The sequence below is a fragment of the Crassostrea angulata genome, chromosome 1 (assembly GCF_025612915.1).
Source record: "Crassostrea angulata isolate pt1a10 chromosome 1, ASM2561291v2, whole genome shotgun sequence".
Classification (NCBI taxonomy): Eukaryota; Metazoa; Mollusca; class Bivalvia; order Ostreida; family Ostreidae; genus Magallana; species Magallana angulata.
In genome coordinates, this window is record NC_069111.1 from 49,444,527 (window position 1) to 49,464,319 (window position 19,793).

Below are 19,793 nucleotides of genomic sequence, written 5' to 3' on the forward strand. Positions count from 1 at the left end.
GCTTGTCGGAAACAAAAGAATGGTTTTAATCAATTTTACAATAATTGCATATTCTATACCTTATGGATATTATTTACATGTGATGAAATTTAACAGGTACATGCAGCAACGTTTGTCACAACAAGCATTTCGTAGTTTATTGACAAAACTTATCAGTATAGATTACTCTGCAAGTAAACAAACCACATCTAGATCTCGACGGTACACCGGTATAAAAACGAGTTTTCGTTCATCTAACATCAATTGAGCTTTTATAATTTCGTAAATATGATTACTACATGAATTTATGCTGTGCTATTTTCTATTGATTGACTATGTATCACGCTCTCCTACATACATTTCTTTAATGGAGATTCGGATTGAGAGAGAGTAATTTTATCCGAACCGATATTTCCAGCGTCGGTGATAGGGTTCCTGTGGAAGATGGATATTGTCAGATCAATCGAGGTGAAACAGATTAATAGCCACGATGTTCTTTTGGTAGTTTAGGAGTAAGACGGTTGGGGGGAAATGACCATAAACTATTACTGAACTACGCGCTTTTCCTACCACACAATGAAAATTGCATCTACTACATGTACATGTACTAATGGTTTGCCTTTCTTTGTACAAGACAAATGAATATATTTTGCCCATACACATCAGAAAGTGGAGGAATTATTCAACAAGGTACTTCAGTACGTTGTATGATATACATATGACCATAAGAATCGGAAACATCTGCTTATTCATTTTTTCCCTAATGATACTTAAATGCGCTATTAACCTGTTTTCTCTGAATTTGGCTCATTAGTAAAATACATGAACTGTCTGGATAGCATTTAATACGGGTGTTTTGTAAAGATCGTTAAATCTCTTGTAATAAGCTTTAGACTGTTAACATGGTTAAGAGCACTTTGCAGTGGGATTCCTTTTGCTGCCATTATATTATCCAAAATAAAGTTTACACTACCTCAAGTTATAATATTTGTAAAGATGAAAATGGAGATAAATTACTAGTATCATTCTTGTAGAGTTTTTTAAGCCTGCAGAAAATATTTAATCATCGATATCAAAATTATTTTTATTAGGAAGGAGGGGGTTGTGAAAGAGATGGGTTCTTATCAGTTCATTGGAGGGTCAAAAGGGAATTTAATTATAATTAGGCGTATTTAGTGATAGCACGTTGCTAAAAGCGCAATCTAATTTCCCGTTTTGCAATCGTTCACGGCCAGTCTGCTCAAAGCTGCGACTGTATCCCGAGTAGAAAGCGGTCGCTATATATATAGCGTTTAGTGTTACCGCTCGATGCGTGAGTTTATGCAGATCGATTGAAGGAATCTGTTAACACTGCGATTAGTTAGGGAGCTATGCTTCAGAGCAGACCGTGGTAGAAGTACAGAGCCATGGAAGCTCCGGAAATTCTGAAACTGCTTGGCATTATTCTTAGTTTTATTATTGTGATTGTGGGAACCGCAAAGGTTCTGAAAATTTATTCTACGTTTGGAGACCCAGTCCTGAAGAAAATCACGAATTTAGTGGTGGTCATCTCGGCTGTTCCGTGTGTCCTGCGCCTGATCGCATTGTCTGTCTCACAAATCGACGGTGAGTGATTCTTACGCAATATAAACTGAAAAAATTGTCTTGACAAAACTGGAGGGCTTTTTTCAGATTATTCAAATCAACATTTCCAATAATGATATTTCCAAATATATAAATTTATTTTAATCTTAGTACATGTAGGCCTACATGTCAATGAATAGATTGTATGGGGATAATAATCAATTTAAAAAATGCACCCTGGTGTGCCAAGTTGACTTTTTTATCGTGTGGCATCAACTTTAAAGATATACTAAAAATTCTTTCTATTTGCAATGTATTTTTAGACTAAGGAAATTAGAGTAAATGAGGCGACATCAATTCCCCCCCCCCCTCTCCTTTTCACATCATGACCCTTCGCATTCACATTGAAATATAAAACCTTCTGGGGGTGAAAATAACTTTAAAGCATATTCATTAAAAACTTTTGCTTAAAAATGTTACGATTTTTGAAGCTTATGCACAGCAAAGTGCATTTTTTATGTATTTATATGACATGTGTTGGGAAGCTGTAAATAAGTTTCAAGGAGAAATGTTGTATGCGTTATGTATGAAGGGAAAGGAAAATGGTTAAGTCGGAATCCGACGTCAGACCCAATTTTATCTTGAAGCATGATAAGACGTTACAAAAGGGTAAAACCAATTTTTTGAATAATTTCGACAATAAATGATACGTATGTTGATGGATATAGAAGTATGTGCGTATCCAAATAAAATAAAAAGTCACAGTGTCCGGTAATATATATTAAAATAAAAAAATAATAACAACACTAATCGGTCTATGGATGGAAATTGATATATGTTCATAAATTGTCTTAACATGATCGAGTAAAATTATTCACAGTTGTCAGCATTCTAAGACTCAATGTAAGACCCCTGTATATGTAAGTATGCATACAAGATGTCAATTAAATTAAGATTCAAACTGTTTGTTGAATACAAAATAAATCCTTCTTTTGTCTAGGTAAAAATAATGAAAGTACAATAAAATCAATACGGTAAAAATGTTAATACGAATGTTTTAGTGCTCTTGTCAGTCATGTATGTCAAATGAAACTGGAAATTCTCTTTTCTAATGCTTCCTCCACCCCCATATTTTGATATTCTGAAATTATCTTAAAAACAAAAATTGAATATGTATATACGCTAAGCAACGGAAGCTACCGTTCCTGGACAGTCTCATGTGGGTTGCTATCTTGTGGACTGGTAATCCTACTGCGAGTTTAAAGAATCCGATTAATAACTGGTTCCATAGAAATTTGTTTTAATTGCCGGTTAACAGAAATAAATGTCATATACGTGTGAAGTTTTATCACCAGAAAATTATCATATGACAGTGAAAGTAGATCAGCTTCAATGCCAAAAGGCCAGAATTGGTGAGTAATATTCAGACCGGCAATAAGATGTCATCTTAACTGAAGCCTCTTTTTGATTTTATGCCTATTTCTGAAGTCGAGAACGTGAATTGTTTCCCTAAGCTACAAATTTAATGCATAGATAGATATGGAAAGGGTGAATCTTTAAGCTCTATATCGACATTTACAGAAATAAAAATTTGGATGGAAGTATGACTTGAATTTTCGATGAAATTATTTTTGGATGATTATGTGCATATGAAGTATACAACGAACAATAATTATTGTTGAATCATCATTTTCTTCGGAGATTACTATGCACCGTAATACATTTTTTGCATTTCATTCATTTGTTCATTGAATGCAATGTTGCGTTTGGAAAAACGATGATATTATTTTTGTGTAAGAAAGTAAGGTTACTAAAAAAATCAAGAACACACAAAGCATCGGATACTTTTTCAAAAAGTAATAGTAATTCAAAGCACTGCATGTACTGACGTGTTAAATATCATTTCAAACATAATGTCTAAAAACTATATACCAGTATTGCTGCGAAGGTTTTGTATTTATTTCCGAAAGTGGTCTGACAAACCTTATACAACTGTCTATAAACTATAGGTTTTCCTCGTTATTATCTGTCTTTGACGCAGTTAATCCTAGTAATGTGATATATTGATATTCCTTAAGATATAATGTTACATTTTTTTTAATTTCAAAACTTTGATGTAACAATAATATGAAATCACCTTCATATAATATAAATATATAATTCTGCAAAATGTATCCCAATAGAAATATCCACAAGTACAGATGGACTAAGTTGTAGTTACTCTGTTATCGCAATAATGACCGATGGTTGCAACGTTTAGTAGATCTGGTCTGTTGTTGAGACTTAAGAGACAAATGTATAAAATATTTCAGAATTTCACACGGAAATACTTTTGTTCTTCGTGCCAAAGAGAAATTATACAACATTGAAATGAAAATTATTCTAAATTGTTTCATTGATGGTGCTTTTATGAATCGGTTTGTTTTATTTTTTTTCATGTATTCTCTTTATATCGTTTTTTAAGGAAATCGTAAGACACTTTTGGCATCTTTGTTTTGTGGTTTATGTTTCAATAATTACATTTGACAGTATTATTTATAGATGGGGAATAGAATGTCTCATTGGTGAAAATTACATTAGGTTTGATTATAAAAAGGAAGAAAACAACACCATTAGATTAAATCAATGCCGCTTTTAGATATCATTTATACAAGATCCACCATGCTGTGTGATATGACATGAACCTTATGCAATGACAGTTATGTTCCATACCTGCAAGCCTTAGTTTTGTTAAAGGAAACAGGATTTATAGACAGAGTGAGTTTTCGTTATTATTGTCCGTACTTTTCTTTTTTTTGGGGGGGGGGGGGGGGGGGGTTAGCGTGGTCAGTGTCAACCTTGAATTGGGTGAGAACCTAGTAAGTTGCAAGAACTTGTGTTCGAACCCTTTGTAAATTAAATATACAATAAAATATGTTCAAACCAACCTTGGAATTTTAATAAGACCACTTCCCCAGTCTCAATCACACTTGTATCATGCTGTGAATTTTTCATTTACAGACTACATGGCAGTAACTTTTTAATCAAAAATTTACAGCGTGATATTTGGCTCTAAGCATCATTGGGTAAAACAGGTGTCAGGTATCAGCTTTGTTGAAAAGGTCAAATGTCCCTCCAAGAAAAGTCTTGAATTGAGATAAAAATATGATTATTGATCGGATGTTTTAAAAGTCATCTACAAAACAAGATACATTTAAAGAAACAACACTCCCAAAACATTGCATATGGTATCTTTTATATGTTCTCAAACCATGGCTTTCTGGAAGAAACATGAATTGGGGTTCAAGTTCAGCACGTACTAGTAAAATAATTATGGTAAATATTACGAGTAGGTGTATTGCTTATAAATAATTCATTACAGTATTATTTGTAGGTTTCTAATTTAAAAAAAAATGTAGTACAGAAGATCAGATTTCTTTCTCTATTTTTGGTAAAATTAATTATTCTAACTCTCTAATCAGTGGACTTGCAATTCATTTGTATCGATTATCAGACTGTTCAATTCTTCCAACATTCAATAATTTTTTACGTTTGATTAAAAATAATTATTAGTTTGATACCTGAATGACGACCAAACGCATCAGATATTTAAGATAACCGGGATAGAAATTGACTTTCCTCTAAAAGCATTAATTGCATATCGCTAAAAAACCTTTTAAACTGGTACACGACGGATTTATTTTGCTGGATTCGTAAGATGAACATATTGTTCTATATTATAGTAAAAAATATAACACTTTTTTTTCAGAACATCATATATAGGTACAACAAATTAAGTTTCAATTGCATAAACACTATAGACCCGCAGAAATTTATAAGCAAGGATAGGAAATTCGTCTGTAAAAATAGCGATGCTTTAGAACGTGATTCGTTTTTAAAGGATAAATTTGATTGAAGTAATGTCTCATTTTTGTTATGAAGCGACTTTTTTAAAATGCGTACCTTTTTTAAATCGTTATGAATTCATGTACAGTTTTCGTTCATTTAGTTTCCTAAACATTGGTTTTATTGATGTTTAAGGATTTAAATTTTGAAGAATATAAGTTACTAGTAATAGTTCGTGGGGTTTTTTTTGTATCGCTTTAGGTAAGTGGCCTTTTCATGACGTCAGCTGTCAGCTCTATGGATTCATTGACCTAGTTGTTTTCTCTGGTTCCACCTGGATCCTATGTATTGCTGCGATGGAAAGGTAATCAAAGGCTATAATAAACAAACCCACCTGCAGTGGTTTAACATCAGATACCATCATTTTCTTACTTTATATTAAAGAGATAAAATTCTTTCTTTCTCGCTAATTGCAGCTCCATTAAAATATAAATCTCAAAAGGAATATTACAGTATTTCATGTAAAAAAGTATTGATAAGTTAATTGTTTAAAGATGTAATACATATTTGTTTGGATACAAAAGCAAGTCGGGTATTGGTAATTAAACATGTTATATAATTTCTCATTGAATTTGATACTTTAGAACAATGTATTTATATACAAAAATTGTCGCTACCTGCTGGAAATGAATTACAGGTATTTGATAATTGATGTATTATTTGAATGATGCGCAAACGTTGTGGTCCCATCCGGTAACACTCTCCTCGACACTTTCGTTCGAAAGTGCATATATAAAATATCTCTACAGCCAAATTTCGTTTACACATATTGAAATCTAAAAATAAATAATTGAACTTCTTGTACTATTTCACTCTTTCCGACCGAAGCCCGCTATGAAATTGCCGTTGCCGAAAAAAGTTCAACTTGAGAAATCCGAACACTAATGATCCAAAATGCAACTTGAGTTTAATATCTTTCATAATTGCCCTCTAGCTAGTCATTAGGAATATAGATACCTAGGCAGGAAGAGTGCTAAAATAGTTGAAAAAGTGCCAATCAAGCGAGTAGTTTAATTGGTTTGTCATTTGCTTCTGTTGTAAACGCCAATGCCGCTCTCTACCGAACATTTCAGGCTAAAACGTTGATTAGACACTTACCTACTGCTATGATGAAACACTTACCTACTACTAAAACTTATATTTTCTAAGAATGTTCTTCGGTTCTTCATTCAATTATCGTCTGCTTTTTTCTCCCCAAACAGGTACTTCAAGTTTATGATTCAGGTCGACCATCCATCTACGTTCTCTGTGAAGAATCTAAACATGATCGTGGTGGGTATTTTTGTCCTGATCATCCTGGTCGCCACGGGACCGCTCTACGGTCTGGGAGAATATTCCTACTACAGAGGTACACATATACATTGATGGAACTAGACTGTAACTAGAATAAAAGCAGCGTGTTTTGATTTGTGTCAGAGAGAGAGAGAGAGAGAGAGAGAGAGAGAGAGAGAGAGAGAGAGAGAGATCGTAGCAAATTTTTAATTTACTGTTCACAACGTGAGAGAGAAATTCCCAATCATATTTTGAATATGAAATATTGTTTAATTCAGCGTGTTGCTCATTACTGTAAATAAAACTTCTGCAGTTTAAAAAAGCTAAAATATATTAGTTCTTAGAAATGTCTACACCTCGCCATCAAGAAAGAGAAGATTGACTTGTTTGTGTTATAAAACTAACCAAAAAATATTTATTAATAGAAGGAAAGCAAACAAAGTAATAAAAGACAATGCATATAAAACATGAAGTATCTCAAGTTTAATGCATTCTGGCACTATTTTCAATTATTACTTGGACGTAGAGTGTTTTAAGTGTTCATTTGGCAGAAGATGATTATGTAAAATGAAATGGCTGCAGTCCATTAATTGGGGTTGTTTTATTTGTGTTTCTTTTCTGAGCTTTCTACTTAGTTTTTGTTGGAAGTCTTTACATTGATAAAGTAAATTTAACGCAGTTCGTTTTGGAACATGAAAGAGAAAAAATACATAAGATTTTTATGTTTCATCATACGATTTTTATACATGTATCCCCTTATCTTGGAATATTCCACGGGTACCAACAAAATAACACACATTGATTCACTTAATATAAACAGTTCCATAATGATAACAAGGCACGTACAATCATAGTGCTAGTACTTTCTACAAGAATATATTTAATGTATATCAATGCTTATGTCACAATTTACGTCCAAAATTACTTTCCATACATTTTGTGCTACGTTTATAATGTTACTAATTTATTGTTAGAGTTGCTTTCCATAGTTTAAAGCTCACTCAGCCGGTTTGACTAGGCGGGTTCAAATCCCGTGCATTTAAGAATTCAGTCTGGACGTAGCAATTGGAGAGAGCGGACGTTTTCTACCAGCTCCCTCATTTCACCCTTCATGTAACATATAAGTATAACTGACCAGAGTCCAACTATTCTGGATCCTTTTTGTTTTGTACCATAGTCTCAAGTCTGTTGAAGAAATGGAAATTTATCTGTAAATTATCACCTGAATAAAAGCTACGTAAACCATTGAACGTTATTATTTTGGTGTCGCAACGCCACCGGCGACAGCTTAACTAGACATCATCACGATAGTGACCATCACAAAGGCCCCACTTACATAATGACAAAAGGGATAAAAGCATTTTATTTTGCTTTTACATTCAATTTGACATATGACTTACAAATTTTCTGTTTGGCATAGAACTTTAAGCCAAGCTCGTTACCCCTTACCAACAGGCTTTTTGGGGTTAAATACAAGCAATGGGAAATAATTTGTGGTCTGAAAATTGGATTTTCAAGTGATCTGCTATGACCTTCACATTTGACCTTAAAACTTAAAAATCGAATTTAATTTAAATACCTTTGTAAAGAATTTTCCCTCCTGTTGACCTCGAGACGTCACTTCCGCTGAAGCCTCGTTATCGCCTAATTCTGTTTTCTCTTGATTAGATTTCCCAAAGCAGGTAAAAATAGCCACTTTGAAGCGGCGTAACTCCGTTATTTTTGCATCGATTTCGATGCGGTTTTTTGCATTAAATTTTGGTAATTAAACTCTTTGACATATGTTTCACATTGGCTTGGCTGCAGGTACCCTTTAAAGGTCGCTGCACATTTTTTACCTAAAAGCTCTGTTTAAGTGAAGTATGAGCCATATAGGGCTAAGGGGAGAGTAAATATGCTCTAAAAACTTGCATGGTCTGTTTTGACCTTGACCTTTGACCTAGAAACGTCATTCAAGGTCACTTCACACCCTTTAATCAAAGGTACTCTGTGGGTGAAGATAAGACCAAGGGCAGAGAATATATGATCTGGACAAGGATTTTTCAGATGATTCTGCTGTAACATTAACCTTTTATCTAGAAACTTGCATGGTCTGTTTTGACCTTGACCTTTGACCTAGAAACGTCATTCAAGGTCACTGCACACCCTTTAATCAAAGGTACTCTGTGGGTGAAGATTAGACCAAGGGCAGAGAATATATGATCTTGACAAGGATTGTTCAGATGATTCTGCTATAACATTTACCTTTTATCTAGAAACTTGGTTCAAGGTCACTGCGCACTCTTTACCCAAAGGTACTCTGTAGTGATAAATTAGCCAGAATAAGCCAAGGGGAGAGAAGACATGGCCCGAACAAGCCAAAGGGAGAAGACATGACCCGAACGAGTGATCTCGGACGGACATACTAACAGACGGATAGACTGATCTCGTTAGGGCGCCCGCTGAGTGGGGCCCTAATAAACTAGACATTAAATTTACGAATGTTCAATGCTGTACTCATGATTTATCCCATATTTATACAGAAAGATGTAATTTTACTTTATGTTGACGGGTTCGTCAAACAACATCAGCTACAGTTGGCGTCAGACGTAACAGAAGTTTTCACACAGAAATGATTAAACAAAAATTAACATGTATTAAAAGTAAACCTGTAAACGCAGTCTGCCATCAAATTTTTTGCACCGGGGACGTGAAACAATTTCAGTTCTAATCAGTAACAAAACTTAATGCAGCAATGAAAAAATAGACCGACGCACTGTTTTCCTTCCCCCTTCCTTGTCTAGACTAGCAGCCAAGGTAAAATGTGTTTCCGTAAGGCATACTTTGTTTCCTTTGTCATCATCCTTAATTATTTCGGAATTAACAAGCATAAGCTGTAAAGAAACTCTATATTTTATCCCTTGAGTGTTTTTTGAATACCTTGGTGAAATTACTAATTATATAGAGATATTGATCATACTAAATTAATTCTAATGATCAAAATCATTGTGTTTATGTTTAATGCACTCTGAACGCCGATAATGTGATCACACGTTGAATGGTTATAATGAACATTTAAAGGTAGACTCAGAAGTGTGTATTTTCACAGATTACTTTGCAATGCCAAATTGAATTTAGGAAAAATCAATATTCATGAGTTATATTTTGACCAGTTGTTTATTTTATTTGTTTACTTTGAAGAAACGGGGGTTATTGTCTTCCTCAATTGTCCAATTTAACTCACTTTCAACAGATCAATGCTATGCTAGAGACAAAGACGATGGTGCATGTTTTTGTATTGATTGGAAAACCAGTCCTATTTTCTAGACTCTATGCATGTGTGAATTTATCCTGTTAGCACTAGGATTTATTCGAACGGTTTTTAAACTCATTATTCGCTTAAAACTTGTCAAGATAATTTTACACATTGCTATAACACACACGACTGGTCCACTGTGGTTGTGACTTCCAGACATTTTCTGTGACGTTTAATTCATTGTTTCATCGTGCTTGACCATGAGATGGATATGATACATTTTCGACCGTTTTGTGGTGTATTGTAAATTATACCACGGCTTGGGTTCCTAGCCCTGGGTTTAAACAGGTTACCTATAGTCGTGTAACCCAAACCACGATATAATTTTTCGTTATATGTTGACTCTAAAAGTATGTTGACTCTATAAACTTGATCGATTGCTAATTATTCAGTGAACATTAAAACTGACTAGTGATTAGCCCTACCAGTTGACTAAAATTCACCAGTGATTAGCCTAACCAGTTGACTAAAATTCACCAGTGATTAGCCTAACCAGTTGACTATCGCAACCGAGGGTTTTAGCATCACAGGTCTTAATATCGATTTTTATCGTACCACTGCCGCATATTAAAATTCTTTGAGATCTAGCAATCACAATCTTTCCATCTGATTGTACGACAACCAAAGAGGTCATTTGTTTTTCCTTAACGATGCTTTCTATATCCGACTCTAATAGATAGAGGGCAATTATTTAAACCATTTTCTCATTTAACAATGAATAATAACAATGCTCAAATTGAACGCACATTTTGTTTTTCCTTCAACCCTTCCGAACTACTTTAAAATGCTGACAATGTTTCTTACAGTCGTTCAATTAAATAAGGTTAACAATAATTGTCGAAATCCTGTCTTTTATAAATGAACGTTCCAACAAAGACCGAATTATTGTCAAACCTATACATAAGAAACGCATATCGTAATTCAGTTTGTATAAGAGTCTATTGACGAAAAGTGTTTTGCAAAGCGTGATTTTGCAATGGATGAACCTTGCTGTGTTAACTAAGTGTGTTTGAGTGTGAAATAAGACCAAATGTGTGTGGTCCAATTGAGAAGATTTGTGCTCTGCCAAAACAAAATTAGGATACAAGGTTGCGTATTTACTCAGTTAATTTATGTGTAATCACCAAATCTAGTTGATATAACGATAGAGATTGGTTGGTACAAGCTGTGCGAAATGGCATTATATAAGTGGACGGGACTCGGGTTAGAAAACCAATCTGTTTTTTGATCAACCATGTCATAATAATTATTTATTGACGTCCATTTCTCATGTCCAATTTTTATCTTTTTATCATAAGGATATAAAATGGCACGGTCACACTATTATTCCGATGTTTAAATAGTATTTACTTTGACAACACCGAAAAAGATATATATATATATATATATATATATATATATATATATATATATATATATATATATATATATATATATATATATATATATATATTATTCCAAGTTCCATAAATTAAATTACAAGTCTTTGAAGTGTACTTGGAAAGTGTTACATACTTTTACAAAAAATGAATGTCATAGTTCAAATTTCAATGACGTGTCTCAATAGATTTCTATAACTTGTTTTTTTTTTTTAGGTCATTTGAAAGTCTCTTTGACCTATTACCCTATCGGAGTGAACATGACAACAGACGCCAATTTATTTCCCAAGTGGTATTCCTATCTACTCAGAAACGAAATCGACAAGCGAATCATCCCGAACCCGACTTTTATGTTTCGGAAAACGTTTGAAGAGCAGTTGCAAATTAAGGTAGTTCAACCTAAGCAAACCGAGACTGGATTTGAAATGTTTTTCCGTTGTCCGTCAATATCTGCTGCGGAAGAATTGTGGAATAATTATACCATGGGATCACTGGGAGAAGTTTTTAAAAGCATGCTTTGGTACCCAGAACTTTCCCAAGAATTAAACGTTGAAAATGTAGAGATTCAGACGCATATTGACCAAAAGGAATTTAGGAACTATGTAGATATCTTCCTTGCCTTCCAAGGTACGTGGTAATCTTTGAATTTGTTGTGTGCATTTACTTTGATAAATCGATCTATAATAATGATGAATGATGAAAACTCGTAAAAAAAGGAAATGAATACAAAATATATTGCCATTTTATGTGTAGATACGTCTTATGTATTGATTGTTCCCTCACCCCCCCCCCCCCCCCCACCCCTAACAGTTTATAGAATTGTTTATGACTGCGAGAAAAATTAAACAAAAGAACCATTGACAAGCATATCCAGTATGATTTTTTTAATCTTTTCTATTCGATAGCTTTTGAAAAGAATAAAGTAGAATACTTGTTTCAAACAAATGTAAAGGTAAATACTAAATTAAGATTTTATGGCACTGTGTAGCACATCAACCTCGAGAATCGTAACCTTTTGACACCAATAAGCAATATTCTTCATGCAGAATACTTAATTCCATTACTTTCGGACCCTTTCGTGTTCAGAAGAGTTCATCGGATTCCTAAGATTCATTCATTTTTAACTACGACCATAATGTAACTTCTCGGAATAGATCGAACGTTTGATGATTTCAAGCAAATATTTTCGCAAATGCATAGAAACACTCTTGGCCGAGAAAAACATCTCCATCGTATTATCTTTAAATTAATAAAAGTCCGTGGCGCCAATAGTTTGCCAACGAACTTTATTTTTAGATAAACACCACAGCATCTTTCGAAATTTGTTTATATCAATACATGTTAACCACAAAAAAATAAGATTTATAAGAACTGGTAAAGAATAAATAAATAAATGAAAAACTGGGTTTTTGTTACACCTGTCCGGTGTGCTTTGAAAAAAAGTTTATACCAGGAGTATTGGGGTTTTACTCTTTTTTCATAAAAATGTTTATGTACACACGATACACATGTACGTCAACATGAAAACAACACGAGTGATAGAATTAATCTAAGTATGAAATATTTTAAAAAGGGGCTTATGGTTTTTAAGCCCCATTAGTCATATTATTGTCGGAACCCTATTTCAAAATGGAAATTTCATTTCATAGCTATTTTAAAAAATCATTTCAAATGTTCTATAACTATTTAATATTTTTTACTTAAGTCTACTCCCACTTTGTGGTCTTTGGGCCAAGGTTTATCATTACAACTCGGAATTAAAGTAAATGTAATCTGTTTTACGGTGCGACCGTTGGGGGCGAGCACAGCATGTGATCAAACAATGAATTGTAATAAATAAATAAAAATAGAATTAACAACGTAAAATTTGAATGCAAAAAAATAAAACATACCTATTTTTTAAGTAAAATTTTATTATTCATAGTTTATAAGATTTATTATAATTTAGTTATAAGTAGAACAATAGTTTAATCTCAGATACAATGTTGTTGAATAATAAAGATTTTAATATATGAATATTCATTGCACTGTATCTCCTCTTTTAAAGTGATTGTAACGTCAGTTCACCCCCCCCCCCCCCCTTTTTTTGCAGTAGACATTTCTTAAACCTACGTATAAAACTTGACTCATCATAGAGCTCCCCCCTCCCCTATGTTAAAAAAATAATTTCATTTTTTTTCAATTTACACATGGAAAATCGACTTATCATGGATTTGCTCCTTCCACTTTCAAAAAAATAATCTTTAATTATTTTTATTTTAATTTACGCATAAAAATATTTGCTTATCATATTAAAAGAACATGGTGCCCCCCTCCCCCCCCCCCCCCCCTTGCATGTAATAAATGGAAGTGAAAATAAAGAAACCATTGAACTGCTAAAGAGCTGAAGGATTAGAATTTTCATTTTTTTTTTTTTTTGCTTGCAAAGATTTTTTGGATGAGGCTGCCATCCACCCATCCACCCACACTCTCCCTTTTAAAAAAAAGGCGATGCTACGTACGTGTACGTTCCGGGAATTTACCGTAATTACAGTATCAAATGAAATATATGTAAGCATTCATCCAAATGAGTGCAATTTACAACTGTTTCCTGTATCTGAAGAAATGTCCTTATTCTTTAGCTGTTCTTTTGCTTAGCCTTTGCAAGATTTTGAGAGGATTTTGGTCATTTTAAGCAGATTTACAAGTACTTCATCTAGAGTAATTTCCCCTTATCAGTGCTCATTGTGACGTCAAAGCTAACGTTGGTTAAGTGTCGCCTGACTCTTTAAAACTCCCCTGATAAATAAAAGTACGCGAAGTATACTGTTTTATTATATATATCTCATATATGCTTCTCAAAAGTTGTACTTTGATTCTCGCGAGAACGTGAGGTTGGAAACCATTGGTACTATGAATTGTGGGTCAAAATTTACTGACGCCGAAAAAATCTATTGGATCAATGTGTAAACCTTTGTGACGTCACTCGATTATTTTTGATTGAGAGTGTACTGATGTGAACTTTAGAGGTAGCACTGACTGTATGTCGTATACATCGTTATTGTTTTTATATTGTCTTGCTGATTCTCGTGAGACTGTGAAGTGATAAAAATTGCCATGATTACGGGGAACTTCTGGGACGATTGAAACAATGCATTACTGGTCCGATTTACTGACGCCAAAAAAATCCGTTGAATGAATGTGCAACTAGTCCGAATTTTCTATTCACACATGCCTTGCCGGTAGAGCTCGCTGCGCGCCGGCGAGCTGAGCTCGCTATTAAATCATCAATTAAAATCGCAAGCTGTAGACTATCATTTAAACAAGGTTAAAGTTCCTCGTTATCCAGTATGTCTATAAAAGATCAAAGCAATTTCTGTTGATGGCTTCATCGGACATGTTGTCATGCCTAAACAAGGAGAGTATTTTGAAAAGTTAAAAATAATGAAGTTTCTCAATCCTTTTACTTTGTATTCTGTAGGCATGGGCATCTGCAGTACGGACTGGACTTCTAAGAACGTTCACGCTCTTGTATGGTCCGTTTATCAGACGATAATCACAACAGCTGTTCCCTTTCTCTTGGAGCTCATTCTTTACTCAATTATATCCTGTAAAAATCCTTACAATATTGCAGCTGTGGACAAAACTATTCGAGCAGACGATATCCGGGCTCTTCGGTTTTACCGAGGTGCTTCCGTTATGTATTTTCTTCTGACCTTTGCTTATTTCACCATTGATATTGGAAATTTGAACGGAGTGTATATACACCCGACTGTGATTTTTTTGACGTCACTCGTGTATTTTACGTCATCTGTTTCTATTTTGATTGGTTGTTTAGTTGTGGAGTTCGAACCCTTTACTCGTATCATGAATGTCGTGCGAGATTGCTGGCAGGTTTCAAGGGGGAAATTCTCGAGGGAGTGTGCAGAAATTTCGATAAAAAAGTCGACATTACACAAGATGAAAGAAAGAACCTTTCGAGACCAGAAAGCTTATCTTTAAGTTACTACATATGATTGTATTTATTCACTCATTCATTACATTTTGTACAGTATAGATTTAATTAGAAATTTCAAAAGGTACCATTGAACTTGTTGACAGATTTTACGTAATAAAAGTCATTGTTTAAACTGTTACTTTTTTCTTTTCTTTGACGTAACGGTTTGACAGACAGGTTACAATACATAAAGCCAACTAAAAAGTCAAGTACCAAGAATGATTCAGATAGCAAAAACAATATTTGCTATCAGATTTAGAGCAATCAATTATATAAACTTTCCAAAGCAGAGTTAAGCGCGATAATGACCATTACAGCGATCAGTATTTATCGACCTATGTTTTTTTGTTTAGAAGAACAATTATAAAAACACAACGGTGCAGAAATCATAGTTTTTGCATCATAATATCGGTAGTTCATAAGATATAAACTGATAATAATTTGAGACTTCAAAAATCTGTTTACGTTGTTGTGTCAAAATAAAAATATCCTGTTTTACAAGGAGTTTGGTTTTTTGTCTGTTGTCTTGTTTTGCTTTGTCTTTTTTTATTTTGTTAGCAGAGAAAACAATTAGATATCCTTTCAATGATTCAAAAGGACAAGAGTAAAACGATTTGAATCTAAATAATTATACTTTACGGGTGTATATAAGAAGGATATGAGTATACAAACTTTTTAAATATACACATGTTTCATCATTTGTCGCCATTTAACAATTCTAGCTCTTGAACCATACAACATAGATGGTCTCGCTTTTGATCGCAATCTCACTTTTGCAAAAGACATTTAATGGTGGAAGTGTAAGACTGACCATAATGAGTTCATCTAAGCCTTATGACCACAGAGCTCGAGACCTAACTAACGCAGACATCATATTCACTGAAAAAGCTGAAACAAAAATGACATTTTGATTTACTTCTACAAGTACATAGATGATATTGACATTAAGTAGACATTTACCTGTATTTATTGTCTTCAAATGCAAACTTCATAACATTGCATATAAAAAAAACCACACACACACACATGGACTTATAAACATTGTACAAATTTACAATAATTCTTTATTAATACTGAATGTGAACTTGTGAATAAAATATACACGTCATCATAGAATAATCTGTCCTACTTAAAAGTACATGTATTTATTTTTTGAATTTTGTTTTAAAGTGAACAATTTCAGCCTACTTTTCAAATGTAGATAGATGATCGAAACCAAATAGTTTAGAGGTGGGGAAGGTAACTACCTAATTAAATCCACGAAAGTTCATGCCACACATCAAGGTATGAAAACCAAAAAACTTCCAAGTGAATGTCTTAAAGTAACATCTTTGACTGAAATTCTGTCAAAATATACGATGGAGAATTTCACAAAATAGTGGCATTGCCTTTAATAGTTATGGAACATTTTATTCAAATGTCGACCTTTCTATTTAAGGTTAATAGAGCGTAAAGATATAAGTCTGTACCTTTCATCCCTACGTCATCTAAATGGAAGAGTGTTGAACGATGTGAGCGGTATAACCGATAAATACATCAGTTTGCAGTAGAATTTTTATATACGGTCAATAAATGAATTCTCGTCCCTCATACTCTTATACAAATCTTTATTTTAGATTTAATAAACTAAAAAAATCTGTGTAAACTTTGCTGTGGGAATAATTTATATGACGGGCAGTTTTTGGTGAGAAAATTAATTTGTTTTAGATATACTTAAAGACCACTGCAAGAGGAGACTGTTAGATACATGTATCATGATGCAATAACTATCTAAAAACAAATTCTGTACTTTTTTGCTTCGATTATAGATAATGAGATTCAGTTCTTATCACATTTTTCCTTGAAACAACTAGCCAACAAATCATTTATTTCAGTTATTAAATCAGTTATTTCAAATTATCCTCGCCAAGTTGCTAATACTTGTATTAGATGTTGTTACATTTAGAAATAATTCTTCTATACTTATATGTCATGTATGTTTATACATGCATGTATCTTTCGACTCTTAAAGTTGTTTATTTTTTCTTCTCTTTCATCATTCATTGTATTTGAAGTGTGTATATGCTTGAATGTGTTATGAATTATATGAGAGGATGTATACACATTTCACTATAAATAAATAAAAAGAAACAACTACTACCATTGTAGATGAACATTGTTAAAACTCTATAAGAAATTGTATATGGTACGTAAAATTGTTTTATTTGTCTGTAGAGTGGATGGCAAAATAGCTTTACTACATATATTTGCACTTACATATGTATCACTGCCAGATATCTGTCTTAGATACATCGTTGATAAACTTTTGTTTTCCTTACAAAATCTCCTTAAATTAAGCAATTTAATACAAAGATGCTTAAATGGTGAGCATTAATCAATTTTAATTAATGATACCATTTTTCAAAACAAGGATCATATTTAAAATCATTTTATACCTTTTTACGGGGGAGTGAAGAAGAGAAGGTTCTTAAAACATAGGAGGTGAAATATGCATTTGGATCGATATATTTTCACTAGGTTTTATAAGGAGATCTTAATAAGATATAAGTTGAACATAAAGTATGCTTTCTCATTTCTTAACTTCCTAATCATGATCATTTTTCATATCTTATCAAGATTAGTATCTTAGTATTTTATTGCAGAATGTATAGAAAACTGGTTAACATGGATCTTTTTTAAAACAATTGAATAAGATACAAGATCTTCTGAAAGTAGCAAATGTTGGAACGCCAACAGAGAATCATGAGAAAAATGAAAAAAAATCATTTCTGGAAAATGTCACAAATAACTGACAATATTTTTTTTCTAAAGTTGAAGAACTTCAAAATAAATCTTTTTAGTACGTATTTAGCATTCTAAAATCTGTCTAATGTTGCTATATCATAACGGTTGACGAACATATTAATTAAAACAAATACTAGTACTTAGTTTTAAGTGTTTTTATCAATACTTGTTAATTTTGATTTTACTCCTCTCTCAATTGTATCCATTTACGCGACGTTTCCAAACTGTTTTATAGATAAGCTATAGTGTATAGTTTTCCCATGATAAAAAGGTAAATAATTTCCTCTGTATCATTTGTTACCATTTATTAAAATTCGTTTTTGACATGATAAAATGTCATTCTAAAGTATTGTCGATAACCTTGAGTTAATTATGCTAAACAAATAAAGTCTTCACATTTAAAGTTGTAAGCTGCTAAAGTTCATCGACATTACACATGCAGATCCGGAAAATGTCACACCATTGTAGGTTAATATTTCGGATTCCTGTTATAATGCTTTCAGGTTTTTTTATCCTGTGCAGAGTCAAATATTTATCATTATACAGAACTCCGTCAATTACCATAAATTTTAAAAAATTTACAGTTCACTCACTCTTCTTTTCCGGACATGAACATTTTTTGACATATTTTGACGTTTACTGGGTTCCAATTTTAGGATATGCATCAAGAATGCACAGTTAATAATTAATTTAAACAATTCAAACACCGTGCCTAAAACAAAAGTAGTGTTTTTTAATATAACTACAACATTTGTTCAAGTTTTCCTTTTTCCTTGGGTGCATTGCGTCAAGTAACAAGTAAAATATTTATTAACAAAATATATAATACATACATAATAATTGAAATGCAATATATACTGACATGTATATTTTTAGCGCTAAAACGTTAAAAAATATACATAATGATTCATATCGGCCTGTTTATCGATGCTATTTTTTAAATCTCTTGCATGTAAGGTAAGTAACAATAGATTTTTTAAAATTTGGTTTGCAACATTTTATCAACATTTAAAATAATTGCAAAATTAATGCATTCGATTGTTCATAACCCTAAGTTAAATTCTACATTTTTCTATGTAGACATGGATATTGTATCAGGTAATGCTGCTTGCAATTAATTCCTCATAACTTTCCCGTCAATCATAGTTCACGTAGAAGGATGATGATTATTCAAAACATTTGAATGTCTTATAAATGGCACGAGACGGTGCGCAAAATTTGAAAGAAATCACCAGGAGAGTAAGGTACGTTAGTAATTAATGTAAGTATGTAGACAAAGAAATCTAGTAGTTGAGCAATTAGACAACTTAATCAATGTTCGTCCATTTCTCATTCAACATGTATATTCTATCACATTGTAGTCAAACGTAACTTTCTTTTCTGTGTTTATTTTTTTTTTAATGAAGATTAACGAGAAAATGTGAGGTTCTCATGATTAAGATTTATACATATACCTTCTTGTCAAGTTTCTGTATCTATGAGGATTGGTTAATATTCAATAGGCCACAGACTGGAAGAATTTCTAATGCCTGTCTTTTATAACCTTCTAATCACTTTTTAAAAAGCTAAACAGCACTAAAATCAGCACTTTTGTGCGAAGAACGTTCATTAATAAAATATGTACATGTTTATAAAAACAATATTGAAAAGCTGTTTGGAA

General features: G+C 32.8%; 2 protein-coding genes across 2 annotated transcripts in view; one reads left to right on the forward strand and one right to left on the reverse strand.

Moving 5' to 3' along the window:
• The window catches only part of LOC128172065 (uncharacterized), a 170,813-nt gene that overhangs the window by 42,078 nt on the left and 108,942 nt on the right, over positions 1–19,793 (reverse strand). The window lies entirely within an intron of this gene.
• On the forward strand, positions 1,165–15,755 carry LOC128171993 (uncharacterized). Its single transcript, XM_052837769.1, has 5 exons — positions 1,165–1,584; positions 5,629–5,731; positions 6,630–6,775; positions 11,590–12,000; positions 14,834–15,755. The coding sequence occupies exons 1-5, from the start codon at positions 1,386–1,388 to the stop codon at positions 15,352–15,354; spliced, it is 1,380 nt and encodes a 459-aa protein (XP_052693729.1). The 5' UTR covers positions 1,165–1,385; the 3' UTR covers positions 15,355–15,755.

Coding starts and splice junctions, on each gene's coding strand:
- LOC128171993 (XM_052837769.1), top strand. CDS start 1,386: ATGGAAGCTCCGGAAATTCTGAAACTGCTTGGCATTATTCTTAGTTTT. Junction 5,732..6,629: donor TGTATTGCTGCGATGGAAAG/GTAATCAAAGGC, acceptor CTCCCCAAACAG/GTACTTCAAGTTTATGATTC. Junction 6,776..11,589: donor AGAATATTCCTACTACAGAG/GTACACATATAC, acceptor TTTTTTTTTTAG/GTCATTTGAAAGTCTCTTTG.